This window comes from Rutidosis leptorrhynchoides, chromosome 9, assembly GCF_046630445.1.
Source record: "Rutidosis leptorrhynchoides isolate AG116_Rl617_1_P2 chromosome 9, CSIRO_AGI_Rlap_v1, whole genome shotgun sequence".
NCBI lineage: Eukaryota > Viridiplantae > Streptophyta > Magnoliopsida > Asterales > Asteraceae > Rutidosis > Rutidosis leptorrhynchoides.
This window is the reverse complement of record NC_092341.1, coordinates 359448948-359469829: the sequence shown is the minus strand read 5'-3', so window position 1 is coordinate 359469829 and position 20882 is coordinate 359448948. Positions and strand designations below refer to the sequence as shown.

Genomic DNA, 20882 nt, shown 5'->3' with positions numbered 1-20882 from the left:
CTTTATTACTCCGGAACCTTGGCATACATGTTTTATATTCATATATACTTAAAAACATGCCCTTGGGTATGTAGAATGCTTAACTTGTCCATTGGACGCTTTATAACCGTTAGTGTTACTTGCCGTTACGAATAAACCGCGGACTGCGCGCACGTTTGACTTTTGTCGGAACAGGAACTTTTGGACTGCGAAATATTAATTATTATTTTCTAATAATAATTACCTGGGCTTTTGGATGCTTAATTTTATTTATTTAATTGCAAAAGCCCAATAGTTAGTCTTGTTGGACTTTCTACCTTGTTGGGCTCAAGCCCACCCTACTCTAGCTAGTGACCCAATTAATTAGCCCAATTATTATTACTAGTGGCCCTTAATAATAAATAAATAATAAATTAATTAATTAATGAGTCATACTAGCATAATGGATAAGGTTTATCTAATTGTTACATGGAATTCTAGCAAAAGGACACACTTTAGACAACCACTAACCAAAAAGCAACATGGTGTCTCCCCCTCCCCCCTCAAAAATTTCGGCCACCATGAGGCCTCATGGCCACCTCATCAATCCATGTGATACTCATTTGCTTATAAATACTAGCCTAATCCCATTCATTTAACACTTACTCTCATTTTGGTTTTTCACACACTTGTTCTTTCTTTCTTTCCATAATTGTAAGTTTTCTTTTTCTTCCTCTTTTCTTCATCAATTTCGTGTACATCATCATCATTCTTATGGAGATCAAGTTCCTTGTAGCTTTGATCTTACTTATATCTTGTTGATTCAAGCATGAATCTTTCAAGAACATGGAAGATTCAAGCTTTCTAGCTTGAATCTTCATATCTTTTGTAGATCTACTTCTTTTATACTTTAATCTTTCTATTTTATGATAAAGATTCAAACTTTTGTTTGTAATCTTCATGCATCTTCAAGATCCAAGCTTTATGCTTCAAGATCTTCAAGAACAAACAAGATGCAAGCTTTCTAGCTTGGATCTTCATATCTTTTTGTTAGATCTAAGTTCTTTTTGCTTTGATCATGTTGTTTTGTGAAAAAGATTCAAACTTGTGTTTGTTATCTTCATATATCTTAAAGATCCAAGCTTTATGCTTCAAGATCTTCAAGAACACTTAAAGGTTCAAGCTTTCTAGCTTTGCAACCTTGTAACTTGTGTGAAATGGATCCAAGCTCTCTAGCTTAGGGTTTCATCACCTCATTTGACTTAGATTGTGCTATTACTTGTTGAATTAATGTAAAGTTTGTAACTTTAGTTGTTATTGTGAATTGAAATTGTGTTAAGACTAAGGATATGATGTAACCTTGGTTCATCATCCATCTAAGACTCATGAATGAGTTGTGTTCTTACTTGGTCTTAACATATTGTATATTGATGGTGAATCTTGGTTAAAAGTGATGCTAAACTATCAACGAGTTGTACACTTGAAGCTACAAGCATCAAGGATGAGAACCGTGATGAGCATCAAGCACCAAGAACCCCACCGGAGCACTTGTCCACTGATTTTTGTATATGATCAGACCACCTGGGCTACTGGAAAGTTTATTTTCAGTTAGTTCGGTTCGAGTAGATGATTTTCCGTTTAGGCCTAGTCTTAATCCGAGTTACGGTTTAGGATTTATGGCCCTCCGATAGTCACTACACCCTATTAACGTTGTGCTGAAATTTCTGACCTACTCGCACTTAAACCATCGCCACGGTCAAACAAAGACGAGTTAGGTTCTGAAAATTGGTAAGATTTTAGGGGACTCATTTACAGAGCCATAGCCACTGACCATGCATATTTTCGATTTACGTAGAGGTCGTAGCAGCTGACCGAAGTCAGCCTATTGTTTCGATCTCTATTCTCGTCAACTTACTTAGCTTTTATGATGATGAATGATGATGATGATGACACTTAAACTTATTTTATGCACTATTGGAATATATAAAGACAACCTATTGACCTAGTAACCTTTGATTTAGGTTGACGACCTTTCGGACCGACTTACTACTTGCGTACTTTCATTACCGACTTTACCGCTTTTATCACTGTGAGTTATAGCATCTCTTTTTACTTTAACTATTTTGGGACTGAGAATACATGCGCTTTTATGTTTTACATACTAGGCACGAGTACTTAAACTTTATATGTGTGTGGGTTATACAACGGCATAAACATTCCCCTTAGCACGGTAACGTTTAGTCATTGGTTTTTGAACCGGTGAACGCGAATCTTAGATATGGATCCATAGGGTTTGACATCCCCACTCGGGCTAGTCGCGCTAGCATTTAACGGGTGTTTAATACTTCGTGAACATACGCACTCGCCAAGTGTACTTTCAGGGGGTTATAAACGTTAAGTCTAGTTACCGGGTGCCCACGGTTATACATATACTTTTCATACTGTTTGTTACACTGAAATCTCGTGGCCTATCTTATGTTACTGTTACAACTTAAACTATAGCTCACCAACATTCGTGTTGACTTTTAAGCGTGTATTTCTCAGGTGCCTAGAGGTTTCTTGCTTCCGCTGTTAGATTTGCTGTCTTGCTGTTAAGGACCTACTGTATTAGTTATCCGCTGCATTACTAGAGATGTCGCATTCATGGAACTTTTCTATTGTATTCATAGTTTATGTTAATTTCAAACAATGGCTTTGTAACGACCTTAGGGTCAAGTACTTATGTTTATGCTCCTATTCGTAGGATGCACGTTATCTTTTGTAAAACGCTATCTTTTTATGAATGCAAACTGGTTTTCAAACAGCATGTAGTATTCAACCGTGTAAAGATCCTGTTGTTGACGAATCGTACACGATGGTTTTGTACGGGGCGTCACAGTGGACGATTGTAATGAGCCATGAACGACAACGTAAGACATTATTTCTGCTTCTATAAAATATATATAAATGTACATATCAAAGGAGCTCCAATGAATTTTTTGAAAAGCAACCCTAAACCCTAAACACTAAACCTTAAACCTTAAACCCTAAAAAACTTTACCCTAAACAATAACCCTACACAACAAACCCTAAACACTAAACACTAAATCCTAAACACTAAACCCTAAACTCTAAGTACTAAACACTAAACCCTAAACCCTAAACATTAAATACAAAACCCTAAACCCTATACACTAAACCTTAACCCTAAACACCAAATCCTACACACTAAACACTAAACCTTAAACACTAAACCCTAAACTCTAAACCCTAAACATTAAACCCAAAATCCTAAACACTAAACCCTAAACCCTAAACACTAAACCCTTAATCCCTAAACACTAAACTCTAAACCCTAAACCCTATATCTAAACCCTAAATCCTAAACCTTAAACACTAAACCCTACACACTAAACACTAAACCTTAAACACTAAATCCTTAACTCTAAACCTTAAACAATAAACCCTAAACACTAAACCCTACACACTAAACCTTAAACCCTAAGCACAAACCCTAAACCCTATATCTAAACCCCAAATCCTAAACCCTAAACACTAAACCCTAAACACTGAACACTAAACCCTAAACACTAAACCCTAAACTCTTAACCCTAAACCCTAAACACTAAACCCTACACACTAAACCCTAAACCCTAAACACTAAACCTTAAACCATATACACTAAACTCTAAACCCTAAACCCTAAATCCTAAATCGTAAATCAACCCAAAACCCTTAACCACCAACCGTTTACCTTACACACTAAACCCTGAATCCTAACGTAAACCTTAAAGACTCTAAACCCGAATCCTAAACCCTAAAACCAAAAATATAAACCCTAAACCACAAAATCTAAACTCTAAACCCTAAACCTAAACCCTAAACCCTAAATCTAAACTCAAAACCCTAAATATTGTAATACATTAATTTTAATGATAACACAATCAATAATATAACATTTTAAATGTTTAAAAATATAAATAAAAAACCAACATTAGACATTGTAATAGCCTCATCAAACAACATTTCCTTTTCACAAATTGATTATGTTGTGTCCTGATTATCATATTGCTTAGTAGATTCGTATGACAATTCATTGTCAACTTTTATTTTCTTCGGTACATTCAAAGGATCATACATCATCATGTAATGAATAACCGGAGATATAAACTAATCCTTGTTTGACTTTCTAAAATCAAACCTCTTATACAGTTATAAGTCGTATTCTTTTGCAAGGTCAACAACTGATGGTTGAAGTTTTTCTTTCATGGGCATCAGCGTCACAATCTTGCATAAAGTTAAGATGATTCCATTTTTGAGTAGAATAAAAGATACTCATTATTACAAACATTACATCAACCTGAAATTCCTTGTATTAGCCGTTATTACACATTTGTCATTTAAAATATAAAGTCATTCAAAAAAGTTTGTTTACTATAATAAGAAACAAAACCGAACATTACCATCTTGAAAAAGAGACAACGACCCAATATCAGTTATTGATGTGCGACGAACTTTCAACACTACCATTGTAAAATTATGGAAAACTGACTCATAGATTAATATCTACTCTTTTATTTCCTTTTTCACCATTGGTATAATTTACTCTTTTATAGATTAGTTTTTGTTTTTCGATAAAGTTAGTACTAATAATGATAAATTGTATAATACAATGACAATGGGAAAAACTAATTATAACTGATAACATTAGTATCGAAGCATTATTATTGAAGACGTTAGTATTGAATACAATTAAAATGCAAACAATCAATTATTTACGTTTAATGATGGACAGTTTCTTGAACATTGCTATCATACAAATCCCAAGTAGACTGCTTCAACTTTTGACACCACCAATACTCTGCAATATCATAATAGTTGGAAAAGCTTATCCAAAAAGCAAGAGGCGTAAATAACCCATCAACCGCAGCCATAAATAGAGCTCGTGCGTTGTACGGCAAGAAAATCACTAAAATTACTATCATTTTGCTTGAACGGTTAGTATTGTGAAATACTTGTATTAATTACAAGAATTCAAACCATAGAATGCAAACATGCTTAATGTGCATAAGATTCATTGGTGGGTTAACTATTATATAGATTCAAAGGCAAAAATATAATAAAAGATACAGTCCTTGCGATGCATGTAAGGTCATGTGTAATAATCAAATGAGTGTTTTACAAATTCTTAGGGTGCTATAAACAAATTATCAAAGTAATATAAGCCATAAACAACTATATGAACAGCAACGTTGGCAAAAACATTTCAGATAACATTAATTAATCAAAATACTAAATTTAATTTCATGTAACATATCTATAACATAATAAATACGAACAAAGTCAATAAATCATAACACGATTTAAATGTACAATACAAAATAAAATGATAACGCTATCAAAGATAGCACTCTAAGATATTGTTACCTAAAAAATAAATGAACAAAACACTAACATTATAGAAAATGGCTGAAATCTACATCATATCATATGATGTACTCTACCACATTACATGCATACAGCCGGCAATGGTCATGTAAACCCGCAACGCCCTTTGTATAAAAAGCCACTCAAATTTTGAAGTTTTTAAGCCCACATACGTCTGCACCTGGATTAGCCATTCAAGAAATGACTCAACCAACAAAAATGAATTTTCAACATAGAAGAAACGAAGTGCTTGAATTTCTCATTCAATCTGCATAAAATGTTCCTGCAAAAAAATGCCACAGACATCTGGATTTGGATTATTATAACAATATCAAATAAAATAATTACCTTTACTTGTCCCTTGAAAGATCCACAACTGGATTAGTAAAACCGCGGACCAAGTAATTCGGGTCAAGCCAAACCAACGATGATAATAGGCAAAAGAATCTAATAATTATATCAACCTACAAAATTAAGAGATAGATGATAATTATGGAGAATGATCGAAGGATTGATGGAATTATATTATTAACTCTACCAAAGACTTAACGTTGTTATTCAAAGACAACCTGCTCAATTTAATCGACGATGCTGCTGTTCTAGACCAACATTATCTACAAAACAAAATTAATGAAAAAAAAGAATAAACAATAATCAACCAAAGATACAAACTTACTTGAACATAATTTTTATAATATCTAAGTTCTTTCAAAGTACAAATTGTCAATTCTATAAGCCACTTTAGCATCATCATCATCATCTGCAGAACAACAACAAAAAAAAAAAAATCAAAAACCTTAATTTTAATTAAATTTGAATAAACGAAATTGGTAAACGTAATCAAGAATAAATCTAAGCAAAAGACATAAGTATAACCTGAAGAAAGATTCGCCTTTAACTGAGTACGTCAATTAAACGACGAAAGCGAAATTTCAATCCAAGGAACCCTAAGTTTAGAAGGGGAAAACGATGAAAACAATCGATTATAATCGTAAATTGTCCTTATAACGGCTTTAGACGACCAAATTATGAAGATAAAACCCTTCAATCGTTCATCTTGCTCATCGTTCAGAGGATGAAGGGTTTTTATGATCCAAGGAATAGAACTGTAGCACCAAAAAAACATATATGTTACAATAAATAAGCGCCACAAGTTGAATAATGAGTAAAATTCATAATTGACATGATTGTCAATAAATTGTGAGCTGACATAACCTTTCTATCTTGTTCTCCACACTGTATGTTCCGGCATCATCTGTTAGCAAATCAGCAAATTATTTCGAGAGCAAAGCTAAAAATGAATTATAGCTCACCTATATGCTCTTGCACCCTACAACTCAATTACTCGGAATAATATAAATCTGTTAAGATAAATTGGAAAGCATAAAAAAAATAGCATACCTTATCGTCAAAACACAATGCACAGGGCTGTGATGTTGGAGCATCTACTGCCTACATGTGTATTTTCTTGTAGGCATTGTATAAACTTAATAAAAGCAAAGGATCAAGGGGTTGTATACTTGTATGTATCCATAAGACCGGGCCAAACTATGACGTAATAAACTGAGAACAAATGGAGTATGGATTAATATAATCTTATACTATCACAACACAATAAAGATATTGAAATATACATAATCAATGCAGTTATCACTTAAACTGAAATTGAGTATGGTTCAAAGTGTATTACAACGAATACTTCTAACAATCATTTTTGACAATTCATTCAAAACATAACCAAATAGGTTGGTCTTGTTTCTTCTTCAACCTTTAATATTATTTTGATTTTGAATCAAAACATTAAAGAACATCAAGAACATTCATTTTCATCAAAAAAATTCTATTTATGATCACATGTATAATGCAATAAAATTTTAAAAACGGTTATACTTACTTAGACCACACATCTTGGACAATCCCCTGTTGTCACATTCAAAAATCTTTTTTCCAATTGTAGCCGAAAGTCAATTACCTGCTTTGAATAAACCCTAAAAAAACTGATCAAAAACCCAATAAAATCCCTAAGCCACATAAATAGTGACCTTGATTTTCCCTATCCAGAAGCTTTGAATTCTTCTTCCATATAATCTTGTAGTGAACAATGAAAAAGCAATATACATTGAAGGATTGATGATCGTAAAAACCCTAATAAAATTTGGTAATCAATCAAATAGGTAACAATTATTTATTAATTAAATTAAACATTAAACATACAAATTATACGAAATCCATACCGTCTTCTTCCTTTTCCTCATCATCGCGTTATTCGGTTTGTACTTACTTTTCAGTTTGTAGAGCAGTTTATAAGAGAAATAGTTGTTTCCCAATTTCGGCTAAATTGAGATGGAATTGAAGACGATAATGGATGAACACAATTGAAGATGAGATGGATGAATATTTACCCTAATTTTGTTAGAAGTCAGCGTGTTATTTTTTTTTTATTAGAAGGATATTTTAGGGGTGGAGTACATGTGAAATTGATTTATTAAAGACGGTTGGACTAAGGGGTATTATAATGTAATTTTCTAATCTAATGGTAATTAGGGGTTTTTGAAAACATTTATTAACTAATCGAGACTCTCTTTTAATGTATATAGTGATATTTTCGTGTGATTTTAATGTCTGAAAAAATTCCAAAAAAATGAAGAAAAAATTTTTTTACTTCCCTCCGATTGATTAGTTCCTGATTAATTCTACCCCTAACTAAATATGGACCACACTTCTCACAAATTTAATAAAATTCTTATTTTATACTCCGTACTAGACTAGAAATCGCGGAGGGTTATTTTTGTCATTATGGTTTCACCTACAAAACTTTCGTCAGCTCGTCACTTTCATCCAACCCTAATTCTTAAGCTTTCCAAATCCACTTCTGCAACCATCAAGATCTTGCTGCTGAAAATATCATCGAATCGCGAATTGAAGATTCAAAGGATTACAATAACAAAGTAAAGCACACGATAGCCTCACTGATCATATTTCGAAGATCGTCAGCTCGATTCCACTCGTGTTCAAGAGGTACTCTTTTCTTTTGATTAGTCTAATTACTTTAATCTGATTTGCTCAATTTCAATTCAGTATTTATATGTGTATTTTCATTTGTTGTTGTATTAATATCTGGTTTCAATTTCTATAATTCTTGTCTGCTTTTTTGTAAGTGAATACAATTGACTTGTTAAATGTGCATTAATCGGTTTTTATTATTTATATATCTATATCTATATTGCAAATGATGATTCCATTGTATTATTTGGTTGATTCAGTGTTTGTGTTCATTTAGAGGTAGGACCTCTTAGTTTTGAATTGTTCAATCTTACGGTAGTATGCTATTGTTGTGATTGGTTGATTTGGTTAAAGACTCACTGTAATATTACAATACGATTAGGATTAATATCTAAACCCTATAAACCCTAATATCTAAACCCTAATATCTAAAACCTCAACATACGCTTGAAAAACACGATAATTGTTATATATTACTTCTTCGAGCGTTTTCCCGCCAAAATAAAAACTTTTATCACAAAGTGTCTTTATTAAATGTTCATATTTTCATCCAATCTATAATGTTCGTGAACAAAGTTTTTTCAAAAAAAGAAAGAAAAAAAAAATTTGCTTCCCCCCTTCCCCCCTATTGGTTACTTCTCCCTTGATCCTACCACTATATATATATATATATATATATATATATATATATATATATATATATATATATATATATATATATATATATATAGGATGGTTTTTGAACTAGAACTAATTATAGACCTATGTATAATCGAATCGAACAATACATAGTTGGTTTGGTATTTGAAAGGTAACTTGGAAGTTATCGGCTCTAGTTTTCCTAATTATTATTTGATTCTCTAGTCATTTTGATCCTAGCTTGGTTTGGTCTGGTCTTGCACCATAACGACCCAAAACTACACCACACAATAATACGTTGGCTATAAAGACTTGAACTTACATTTTTTAAAATTGTTCGAGGCTATAAGTTTTTTGGTAGAAAATTAGACGTTTGAATAGATTTATTATTTTTATCAATAATGATTTTCAAATATATAAATAAATTATAAATTATTATGTACCAAGTATTAAAAAATATGAAAGGTTTTTTATATAACAGAATTACTAATTAATATTAAGATAGTGTGATTTAAAAATTGCATAATATTATTTAGAAGTGTGGATGATTTTTCTCTCAAATCATTAATCATCAATCTTTAGATGATTTCAAATTTTTTTTTTTTTTATAGTTTTGATTGGTTACCATCTCTTTTGATGTCTTTGTTTTATGTTGTGGTAATTAGTGTTTCTTTGTGACCGCATTTTCTTATTTCGTACTTTGTTATAGTCGTGAGCTCTCGTGTGGTTGTAGTTTAGCCGAGCTCGGTAGTTTGCTTTGGGTTTGTATGTTTTAGGGTTTTATCTTTTTGATAAATCTTTCTTTTAGTTAGCTAAAAAGTTTATGGTGTTTTTTTTTTTTTTTTTTTTTTTTTTTTTTTAAAGACAAAAAAGAAATGAATAATTAATATAAAGTTTAGGGGTTGAATATGTAATTATCATGATCTCTTTAAAATCGAGTAATTTGTAGGAAAGTATTTGAGAGCCGATTTTTATAGATACACACATATAGTCGGCCAGTTCTTTACCGTCACCGGAGACTCCCGACTGGTAGCTTCACCCATCTACGGCGGTACAAACGATTTCATCACCTTTCAATTTTCAAAAATCATCAATCTCTGCCGTTTTCGTAGCTTGAAATCAGTTGAGACCAATAACCTCCCAAATCCCTTAAGAAATTAGGGTTTCGATTCCTAATCGGACGAACAAGGCAAAATTCTGCTGTGGCGACTCGGTAACTTACTTAATTTATCCCTATCGCTCATATATTTGTTGTTATATGCAAAATTGGCTCATATGAGAAGACTATAGTTATGTTTTAAAATTACAATGATTGAATGCATGATACTAACATGAGTAGGGAAGTTCATAGTTCAGTCTATCATTTAATTGCAAACCTAAGTCCCTTACTTCACTCGTAAGAACTTAATTTGAGTGATATCGTGAATGTCATTCACTGTTTTCTTGTTCTTGTTATTAGAACATAATGTATTGATATATTGATATGAGCACTAGCTATGTTATACAGTTTTATTTTAGATTTGTGTTACTGCCATAATCCCCATTGGATTTTGTTATATTTTCCATAAAGTGTCGTTTAGGATCTATGAATTTGATACAAATTTACTATAACAAATGTGGATCAGTTGGCTTATTAGTTCTTGAATTAACAACACAAGGTATGTCGCTGAAAACACATACCGAAGTAATTCGAGTGAACACTTTAAGTGAAGCATGGAAAAACAAAAAGATTCAACACTGAAAATGGGTTGGAAATGCCACCCTAATCAGTATCATTGTTTTTCAACAATAAGATATGGTTTAAAATCTATACATATAGGTGGATGTAATCAAGATTTCAATTCTTGTATATTTGGCGGTGTGAACAAATTCCCAATCGATTGTACTATCTCCATTATAGTCTCTGTCCATTAATGAAGAGCCATCTCTCTAAAACTTAGCCTATACTAGCAAAACCTTTTTGTCTTCCAAAATGTTATTAGAATCTTTCTTTTTTTATTTATGCAATTAGCTATGCGACATTAGCATGTTCTGGTATTTACCTAGATCTTTCTTTTTTTATTTATGCAATTAGCTATGCGACATTAGCATGTTCTGGTATTTACCTAGCACATATACATCCTGATTAGCTCATTTTATTGCCAATACATTCTTAGTTTTAACTCTTAAGCCCTCACTTTAATGTCTTATCTATGAACATTAGAGTGTGGCAAACTTGCTTAAACTTGTTAAATATATCAATTGTTGTAAAAATAACACTCCCCATTGCTTGAAAATTGATATGTTCTCGACATTTATGAATACTACGTAGTAATACGATTGTTCGTTCGCTGTGACAGTGCGTTCTTCACCAACTATGATTTACACAGCAATTGATACATTCTATCTAACTGACGAGCAACTTCAGGATACACCTTCTAGAAAAGATGGAGTTGATGAAGCCACTGAAATGAATCTAAGAATATATGGCTGTGATCTTATTCAAGAGAGTGGAATTTTACTTAAAGTGTATCCTTTTGCTATTATTATTATACTCTGTTATTTGAGTTTCATGCAATTATGTTAAAAAAAGATTAGTTTCATGCAATTATGTTAAAAAAAGATTGATCACAGGTGACCTACCTTCTAGATCATTCTATACATAATGTAACCATCTTAATGTTGACCTAGCTAGCTTTTTGAACAATTTTATTGTAAAAAAATGCCCTTAACTGCATACAACACAGACCACAACAAGTAATGGCCACTGGTCAAGTTCTATTCCATCGCTTCTACTGCAAAAAGTCATTTGTTCGTTTCAACGTGAAGGTTCAGTTCTCATCTCTACATACCTACTTATTGTCTTTTTGCCAAAATAAAGTTTTTTTTCTTCTTTTGAGTTGATATTTGTGACTTTTTACAGAGAGTTGCTGCTAGTTGTGTTTGGCTTGCTTCAAAGCTGGAGGAAAACCCTAGAAGAGCAAGACACGTTCTCAATGTTTTCCATAGAATGGAATGTAGAAGAGAGAATCTACCTATCGAACATTTGGATGCATTTTCAAAGGTATATAATCATCTGCATAATCATATTTCACTGCTAATATAATAAGTCTAAGAAATTATTGTGTTTATGTTGACTTGTTACACACACACCCTGTTACAGAAATATTCAGAATTAAAGAATGATTTAATCAGATCTGAACGACATTTATTAAAAGAGATGGGTTTCATCTGCCATGTTGAACATCCTCACAAATTCATATCAAATTACCTTGCAACCCTTGAAACACCCCCTGAGTTAAGACAAGAAGCTTGGAATCTTGCAAATGATAGGTACAAAAACTCAGATTTTTTTTTTCCATATTATGTTAATTTTGTTGATTAAATCTTTTCTTTGTTTTGATTGGATCAGTTTGCGCACAACTTTATGTGTGCGGTTCAAGAGTGCCGTTGTGGCATGTGGGGTCGTATATGCTGCTGCCCGCAGATTTTATGTTCCGTTGCCAGAAAATCCGCCATGGTGGAAAGCATTTGATGCTGACAAATCGGGTATAGATGAAGTGTGTAGAGTTTTGGCTCATTTATATACTCTACCAAAGGCACAATATATACCCGTATGCAAAGAAGGCGGTTCGTTTACATTGTCTAATAGGTCATGGGATTCACCATCTCAACCCGTTCCCAAGGTACGTTTCTTCGTGTCTGTTTAATTGTTTAGTATTTTTACTAAGAGGGCAATTGCAAGTGTGGGTGGCCGTGTTTTATCACTAGCGCATGTAGGATTTTTAAAATTTAGCTAAAAAGAGAATAGTTCAAAGTCTATCTTATAATGCAAATACTGATGGTGATTTTAGTGTCATCAACCATTTCAATCATTTTGTGTGATTGTGATTTACTTGAGACAAATGAATTTCGATTTAAGCTTTATTGCATGTTAGGAGAGTCTGGAGTGCACACTTATTTAAGCTATAACTAGAGTCAATAAGTTGAAATGTTATGTTTGTTAGTTAGTGTCTTTTTGACCAAAAGACACAACTCTTCATGAATTGTTGGTGCCCATTTTCATGAAATGATGTAACTATTAATGAAATGATATAACCATTCATGGTACCTTTTCACCTATCTACATGTGTGACCATTCATGGTACCTTTTAACCAAAGGGTGTACCTTTCATGATACCTTTTATAATCAAAAGGTGTAACCTTCATACTCTATATATATTTCATACTCTATATATAGAGAGTATTTGTCTCAAAATTCAAATGATGGAATAACAAACAATCTTACATACAAAATCTCGTATAACCCGACTCCAAATATTGATTGCCTATATTGGAGTTGTTGCCTTTGTCTTAAATCAAATAAAGATTTCGTATAACCCTAAGGATATATATAATGAAATATATGGGGTCGAAATACTTTACTGCGAAAGTGTTTACACGATTCAAAGGTGTATGTATCTGAGACCTTCTTAAACCCTATATCCAACAAATACATGTATAGGTTGCTTTCGTGATAGTTGTATGCTTGTTATAATTTTCAATCTTTTGTAAAAAGTTATGATTACTAGACACAAGTGTTTGTGGATTGACCCTGCCCATTTTGTCCCATCCCAAAAGTATGTGTTTCGACCCAAACCTGTTTAGGCTTGTAACTCAATCCTCTCAGCTCACTCATTTTGCCACCTTTAGGGTATGTGTTCTCTAGGTATTAAATTTATTATGTTATGTGTTGTAGGAAGGACCTTCAAGTGGCCCACCAACGCTTGATGACACAAGTACGATCAAGGTGTCTCCTGCAGCCGTCAATCCCGACTCTAAAGACGCGTCGGGAAAAACAGCAATCGGTAAGTTGAAAGATTCGACCAAGAGTGATGATGATGACGGTCAGAACATTCCGGTTGAGGGAGAGTTGAAGGACGGGCATGTTTCAAAAAGCAAAGAATATAAAACAGATGATGTCAGCAGAGAGCGGTCAAGGGACAGGGAACGCGAACGTGATAGAGAAAGAGATAGGCAAAAGGTTCGTGATCGTGAAAGAGGAAGAGATTCTGAAAGTGAAAGAGACAGAGAAAAAGTCAGAGATAGAAGCAACCGGTCAAAGGACAGAGGAAAGGATCATTCAGGACATGCTGAAAAACTGAAGCACCATTCTTCTCGAGGTACATGAGTCTAAATATATTCTAGAACGTGCTTTTGGTTTCCCTTTATTCGCAAATGAATTTTTTTGTAATTTTAAAATGCGTATCAAATTTTACAACTATGTTTTGTATTTCAGATCGGGACTATTATGGTTCGTCGCACTCTTCAAGGGAGAAGGATCGTCACAGGCATCATTCATATGGTTGATATATTCTGCAAAGGTATCCAAAATATATTTGTATCTGATATTTTACTCTCTAAACGTGTTAACGGTTTTGCGCTTTAGGTTATTCTGTATGCCAGAAAACACAACTTCTTTCGATTGTAACACTGTTAAATTTTGATTTACTTATCAAAACCTACATTATTCATAGTCATGATTTCTAATTCAGAACATGATCATAAAGGAAACTAGTAATGTACTACGTATGAGTTAGGATGTATTTTGACCATATTAATATGAAATGTTTTGAGGTATATAATTTATACTTCTAATTTGAATTTAGGAATATAAAAAATGAATAATTTTGTTAGTTGACAAAGACCAAGTCACGGTATCAACATTTGCATGTGTGAAGTTGATCAATCAAAAGTCAGAATGAGTCTCGATATCTTAAAACGTGATTTGCGATTATCCGAACGTCCAATGAAAATAACAAATAAATTTGCCGACATTGATGTTGATTAAAATAATTTTCTGAAAATTAAAAAACATTTTTCGATGTATTTGATGATTCTGTATGTATATGGGCTAGTCTTAGAAACAAGAAACATTGCTCGTATATTATTGCCCAATTTCCGGTTTTATTAAATTTAACCCATTAAAAATTGAGATTACATCGTAATGAATTACAAGCAACAGTTGAGAGTTGAAACTATGAATGAGTTAGTTATAGATGATGTTCTTATGGCAGACACATATAGCATGCGATCATAGATGCACTCAATCAACTCAAACAAGATTCTACAAATAGTAATATACACCAAACAGTTACTCTGTTTTATCTTTGTCAAATTCTTTTTTATTATTACTCAATATAACCCACAATAGTCATTAAATATGTACGAATCAGCACATATTAATCAATATTTCTTTCGATCTATTTGTATGTTCGATCAAAAGTGACATATATGGTTGATATTTCCGTTAAAATTTATCATGATTAAAAGCGAAAATGTCAATGAATGACTAACTACTCGAGACTGTTTAGAAATGTTAATATGTAACGAAGCTAGAGTGTGTAATTATCAAAAGGACATTATATATATTCATTTACAAAAAAATCGAAAGTTACTGCTCATAAGTTACTGTTTCAATTTCACAACCTAAATTCATTATATATATTTTTTTTACTTTAGCATTGATTGGCTGTCTAGTTACAATCAAGATGAAAAAAAAAAAAAAAAACATTTTGTTCTTCACAAACATGTAATTATCCCAAGTAACTAACTAATCATATCCAACTACCACAAACATGTAATTATCCCAAGTGAAGAACCCCACATCCACCAAACTCTATACCCAAACCCAATAACACCTTTAATAACATTAACATTAACATTTATATTTATAATAGAAAATTAAAAGTAAAAGTAAATAAAAAAAACTAAAACTAAAGAAATCGTAATTTTCATTCATAAAAACGTACAATTTCGCCTTAATTCACATTTTGTATGTGAAAGGAGAGTAATCAATACCAAAAAAGAAAGAAGAAATACAACAACATAAATTATGGCCAAGACATCTCGTGTAAATTTTGATGACTTAAGCCTTTTTGATATCATACTAAAATTACCAAAATATCAATATCAAATCCAATCTAACTTAAAATGAGATAACTTAGTGGAATAATGTAAAAAGGAAAGCCCTCAATCAAACATAGAGGCTCCAAGGGTTTGATTGTGCCCTCTCTTTTTGGCTAATACTAGTTAGGATACTTAAGTTCTAAGGGATAAAAGATAATTAATGTACACCCACTCTAAAAAGGAAAAAACAAAGGTTTAATCATTACCATCCCTTTCATCCTAATAAACTTTTCCAAGTCTTAAGAAAGGGATGGAAATTGACATATTTTTGTAGCTAAATTATGGTGAGAGGGAATCAAATTACTAGTCACTATATATTGGTCAATGATGATTGGTGAACAACTTTTTGGTTCTTAGTGTTGGTAGTGGGGTAAGAATCATAGTCATTTTCTTCACAATTTTGCTCTAAACCTCTTTTCCTAGTGATCAACCCTCCACCAACATTATTTTGGTTGTTGGAACCAATGATTGCGCTAACACATGAGTCTTGGTGGAGTAGCATCCGAGGTGTGGTGGTGGAGGTTGATGGGATGGTCACTGGTGGGATCTCAATTGAGTTGAGTTGCGGTGGTGGATGTTGCCACTGAGGAAGCGGGCCAGCCAAAAGGAGAGTTTGGAGTAATGGGCCCGCTTCCACCACCGCCTGTAAGAATTTACCGTTCTCTGGTAACCTTTTTGTTAGTACTACATTATCAATGACTTCAATTTGTAGTTGTTGTGTTGGAAGTGATGGCGGTAATGGAGCCCTTTCCATTCCTTGAGTTCCTAGAAAGCTTTCATCGGACCCCGAAGATGAATCAAACCCTAAATTAGGGTCGTCTTCTAAGTAACTAGTGGGAGTGGTTTTAGCAAGCGAACTAGAATTCGCTTCAAGCTCTTGAATCTTTTGTTGGAGAATGATGTTTTCCATAACTAACCCTTGACACTTCAATTGAGCTTCATCTCTCTCCTTGATTGTTTTGGTCAAAAGACATTTAAAATGCAAAACTTCATCTCCTTTTCTTGCAATTTCTTCATGGGCACAAGCAATTGTTGTTTCTAACTCCAATGTGTACAATATAGTGTGTTTCAGTTCTTCCATTCCTTGCACCTATTCAACAAGCAACCAAGAGAAATCAAAAACCATACACAAAACATAGAAACAAACAATAAAAACACTCAACACTAGTCAATTTTGTTAAGAACCTTTAAATTCGAATAGTAAGCTATACTTTTATAACAAATTCTTATATATATTACCTCATCTTGATAATAACAATCCCAATTGAAAGTAGTACATTCATCCTCCATCTTGATAAGAGCACAAAGTGAAGGTGTATGTGTGTTTTGCAAGTGGAGTAGAGGGTTTTAAGTAGAGGTGGTTGGTGTTGGTGTTTGTTTTTGCAACTTTTGCTTTTGCTTTTGGTGCTATTTATTTTGGGGTTTTGTTCACAAGGGGGGACAAGAGGTTGTGAGATACCAAGGAAAAACAAAAGCCAAAAGTGAGTAGAATAGAAAGTTCAGCATAGTGCTTTTTTTATGCCGTTGAAAAATCTTTTTTAAGATCCCAAAAGAATATATAAATACTATAAGTTACTTTTTTTATTATTATCAAGGATGAACCAAATATATACCCAAAATGATTGCACCTCTATTGACAACTCGAGATAATTTACTGACAGTACTTATGTATAAACTTATAAAAACATTCTGGCAATTATGGAGCAAATCGTTATAGTTGCACAATTCATTCCAACTTTATACTTTGTCTCACTTATTTTATTCTGATGTCTAAATTGTTACAAGGCTAAAAAAATCACGAAGTTTAATCATTATCAACTCTAGTTGATACTTTTTAAAAAAAACAAATGTTAGTATTAACATCACCCAAAGAGGACTTAACCACATTCGCGATCATATGTCCACCCACTTACACGTCGAAAGGAACTCATCACACACCATATAGATTAAAACTCAACCATAACACAATAGCCTAGTAGTTCAGTAGTTGAGTGATGATATCCTCTTGAGAGGTCGGATATTTAAATCTCAATAACGGCATATTATAGGTGACTAGAAAAATGGTCAGAACAGTCAAAATACCGATTAGACCGCGTAAATATGACTACATGAGTATCATGAAGTTTAGTCATTATTACATTATATTATATTATACCTTCTACTAAAACTCAGAGTTCATAAATAGTGAACTCTTCAGCAATTTTAACTTAACACTAAACTTTTAAATTTACAATCCAATCATGTCTACTAAAATACAATGATTTTCAAATTAACACTAAAGTATTAAACTTCTACAACCCAACCACCTCTGCTAAAACACAAAGTCTATATAGAAACTTTTACAAATTTACAACTTAACACTAAACTTTTTAACTTTCCAACCATCTCTACTAAACTTTTTAACCTTTTCAAAATTTACAATTCAACACTAAACTTTTTAACTTTTACAATCTAACACAAAACTTTTCACTTTTTAAAAATCAACCACAAAACTTTTCATTCATTGAAAAAAATAACCACTTAACTTTTCAACTTTTAATAACTACTCATTTTTATTGTTATTATTATTATATATATAGTTTTTTAAATGGTTTACCAATCGTCGATGTAAGTCTCACTTTCTAAATTATTTCTAATCAGCCACATAACTTTTCACTTATTACATATCTATCATAATTATTACTCGTTAGTTTTTCCATTTATTGTTGTTGTTGTTATTATTAATATATTTGTTATTATAAACAAACTTTGAATTTTCTACCCATTTCAGTTTATGTCATTCGCTTCTATTTTTTCCTCATTTTTCTCAATTGAATTTAATTAACGTTCTCCCGCCGCAACACAAGTCCATATGATCACTTTAGCCCAACAACAACTCCTACATACAAGTTCATAGGATCACTTTGTGTTTTAGCTCATGTGGTAGTGGTCTGCCTCTCTTAGTGAGAGGTCGGGAGTTCGACTTCCCGTGGGAGGCAACATTGCACACAAGGTTGTCCCTTTACCCTTGAATTCCACCTAATGGTGTCTTCCGCACATCCCGTTGCGGGGGCAGTGAGGGAGGGGGTTTTATCGCTCATGCTCTCGAATTGGGCCGGGTTTCCTCCTGAACAGCAGTTGGGGGCGAGTTATGCAACTGCAGGGAGATGAACGCGTGAGTGATTAAGTCCCCCTTGATGATCTCCTAGTACTGTTAAAAAAAAAAAAAAAAACTCTAAAATCAATTGGTGATAGAGGGAAGTTCCCCTAGACTTATATAGTGACAATATTTCTTTCAACTTCCGATGTGGGATGGTTTGCGCCTTTTTTAATCGATTATCTCCAACAGTCATCCCCTTAATCGGTTTAGCTACGTGTTATAACTTCGATCTATAGATCGATAAGGTTTCTCATATCATTACAAGAAAAACGGTCACTTGTGACGATCTTTTAGTGACGAATTATTATTTGGTCATTAAGAATGCTTTGTAGTTGCCATTAAAAAAGTCATCCCTAAATTTTGGTCACTATACGATATTAGCGACCAAACAAATGGTCATTATAGTGACCGATTATAGTATATTTTAGGCTTTAATAATATTTTCAGATCTATAGTGACGAGAAGTGGCCAACCTATTTTGATCTCTAACTCGAATTAGTGTTATTAGTGATCAATAGTCTTTTTCACTAAAGTTCATTTTTCTTCTAGTGTATTTTTACTACATTAGAAGATACGTTTTGTTACATTATAACCTACGATCTTCTTATAATGACTAATACACCGGTTGCTTAGGCTTATATCAGTTATGATCATTTAGTAAATAATAAGAAGATCGGAGAATCTGATAATGTAAATGAAACGCATGCCATCCAGAGACTAAACAAGAAAAAAACAATAACAAAAGTTGGAAACGGTTGAAATCAGTAGAGTATAAGGAACATTTTCGTAGTTTACTCTTCTTTGAAAAACTAATGATCTTAATTTTTTTACCATGTCAATATCAAATGTCACTGTAATTTGTACTCCGTGTGTTATTACGCAATGTAGGCAAAATGCCAACACCAATATATACTAACAGATGTAACATACAGTTATATTTTTATGTCTGGAAATGTAATTAAGAATAATTTGATTGCAATACAATTAACTTCATAACTTGCACATATACATACATTGTATGTGTGTTAATTAAGATTTTCTTTCACCACCGAGGCATCAGCCTGAGTGGTACCAGCTCCTTTGGGGCGGGCCCGTGTTCACCGCTCATTGAAGTGGCGCAGGTTCGATTCCAGGGGGGGAAGTTTTACCAGATTTAATTCCTGCAAGGGGATTCGATCCCGGGTTTCTTCCTTGCGTGTGTGCGTGACTAACCATCTAACCGCCGTTCAAAAAAAAAATTAAGATTTTCTTTCAGGTCTAGTTTTAGAAGGTAATTATCTCATATCATATGGTTAATTTTCATTTAGCACTAATTTCACACTTGTGGTATTAAGAGTATTTGGGACCATATCTAGCCTTTTATTTTAAAGTTTTTACCCTTAGTAGTATAATCTTGTTTATCCTTTTTGACCCCATAAAAGGAAAACGGAATGGACTACGAAATCCACCTTTTTATGCTCCCAGTAACAAATATGTATATGTTTATTTACAATTTTGATATTTCTTGCTAATTGAAATGACGCACTCATGAAGTCATAAATATTACCCGGTTGACTAAAATTTTGTTATGAATGCTAAGCATAAAACCTAGCGCCATGCATGGTGTTCCTTTTAGCTAAGACTTAACGAAAACAAATTAGTTTAATTGGAATTGTTTCGAACAAACATTATTTAAAAAATACAGTACGTGAAACTAAAAAGTATTTTGATACTCTGTATTTTTTATTACTCGTTTAGTTTGATTAACTATTGGTAATGATCGAAACAAAATGAGCCATCTAGAAGAGAGATAATACGATGACCTAAGAAA

General features: G+C 32.8%; 2 protein-coding genes and 1 long non-coding RNA gene across 10 annotated transcripts; 1 reads left to right on the top strand and 2 right to left on the bottom strand.

The window, feature by feature from the left end:
- Positions 1-5272: 5272 nt before the first annotated feature.
- LOC139866975 (uncharacterized) lies at positions 5273-7768 on the bottom strand. 8 transcript variants are annotated; one of them, XR_011765707.1, is made up of 7 exons: positions 7599-7768; positions 6766-7509; positions 6580-6619; positions 6241-6470; positions 5934-6124; positions 5713-5828; positions 5273-5545 (listed from the first exon to the last, which is right to left on the bottom strand). It is a non-coding gene; the product is annotated as an uncharacterized lncRNA (long non-coding RNA). The 8 variants fall into 8 exon arrangements; XR_011765705.1 differs by having other exon boundaries at positions 5273-5828; positions 5934-5978; positions 6041-6124; XR_011765704.1 differs by having other exon boundaries at positions 5273-5828.
- A 445-nt stretch (positions 7769-8213) lies between these two features.
- Positions 8214-14500, top strand: LOC139866542 (cyclin-L1-1). Its single transcript, XM_071854798.1, has 8 exons — positions 8214-8382; positions 11346-11514; positions 11733-11814; positions 11909-12049; positions 12149-12318; positions 12398-12671; positions 13724-14147; positions 14264-14500. Exons 2-8 carry the CDS (start codon positions 11363-11365, stop codon positions 14332-14334), a joined length of 1314 nt encoding a protein of 437 aa, XP_071710899.1. The 5' UTR covers positions 8214-8382; positions 11346-11362; the 3' UTR covers positions 14335-14500.
- A 1288-nt stretch (positions 14501-15788) lies between these two features.
- Positions 15789-17228, bottom strand: LOC139865570 (uncharacterized). The gene is made up of 2 exons (XM_071853641.1): positions 17173-17228; positions 15789-17023 (listed from the first exon to the last, which is right to left on the bottom strand). The coding sequence occupies exons 1-2, from the start codon at positions 17221-17223 to the stop codon at positions 16244-16246; spliced, it is 831 nt and encodes a 276-aa protein (XP_071709742.1). The 5' UTR covers positions 17224-17228; the 3' UTR covers positions 15789-16243.
- Between the last annotated feature and the right edge of the window lie 3654 nt (positions 17229-20882).

Bases quoted from the DNA above. Each gene is read 5' to 3' on its own strand.
- LOC139866542 (XM_071854798.1), top strand. From the start codon at position 11,363: ATGATTTACACAGCAATTGATACATTCTATCTAACTGACGAGCAACTT. The intron at 11,515-11,732 runs GTATCCTTTTGC...CATACAACACAG, and splicing joins AGTGGAATTTTACTTAAAGT to ACCACAACAAGTAATGGCCA. The intron at 14,148-14,263 runs GTACATGAGTCT...TTTGTATTTCAG, and splicing joins GAAGCACCATTCTTCTCGAG to ATCGGGACTATTATGGTTCG.
- LOC139865570 (XM_071853641.1), bottom strand. From the start codon at position 17,223: ATGGAGGATGAATGTACTACTTTCAATTGGGATTGTTATTATCAAGAT. The intron at 17,024-17,172 runs GTAATATATATA...CTTGTTGAATAG, and splicing joins ATTGTTATTATCAAGATGAG to GTGCAAGGAATGGAAGAACT.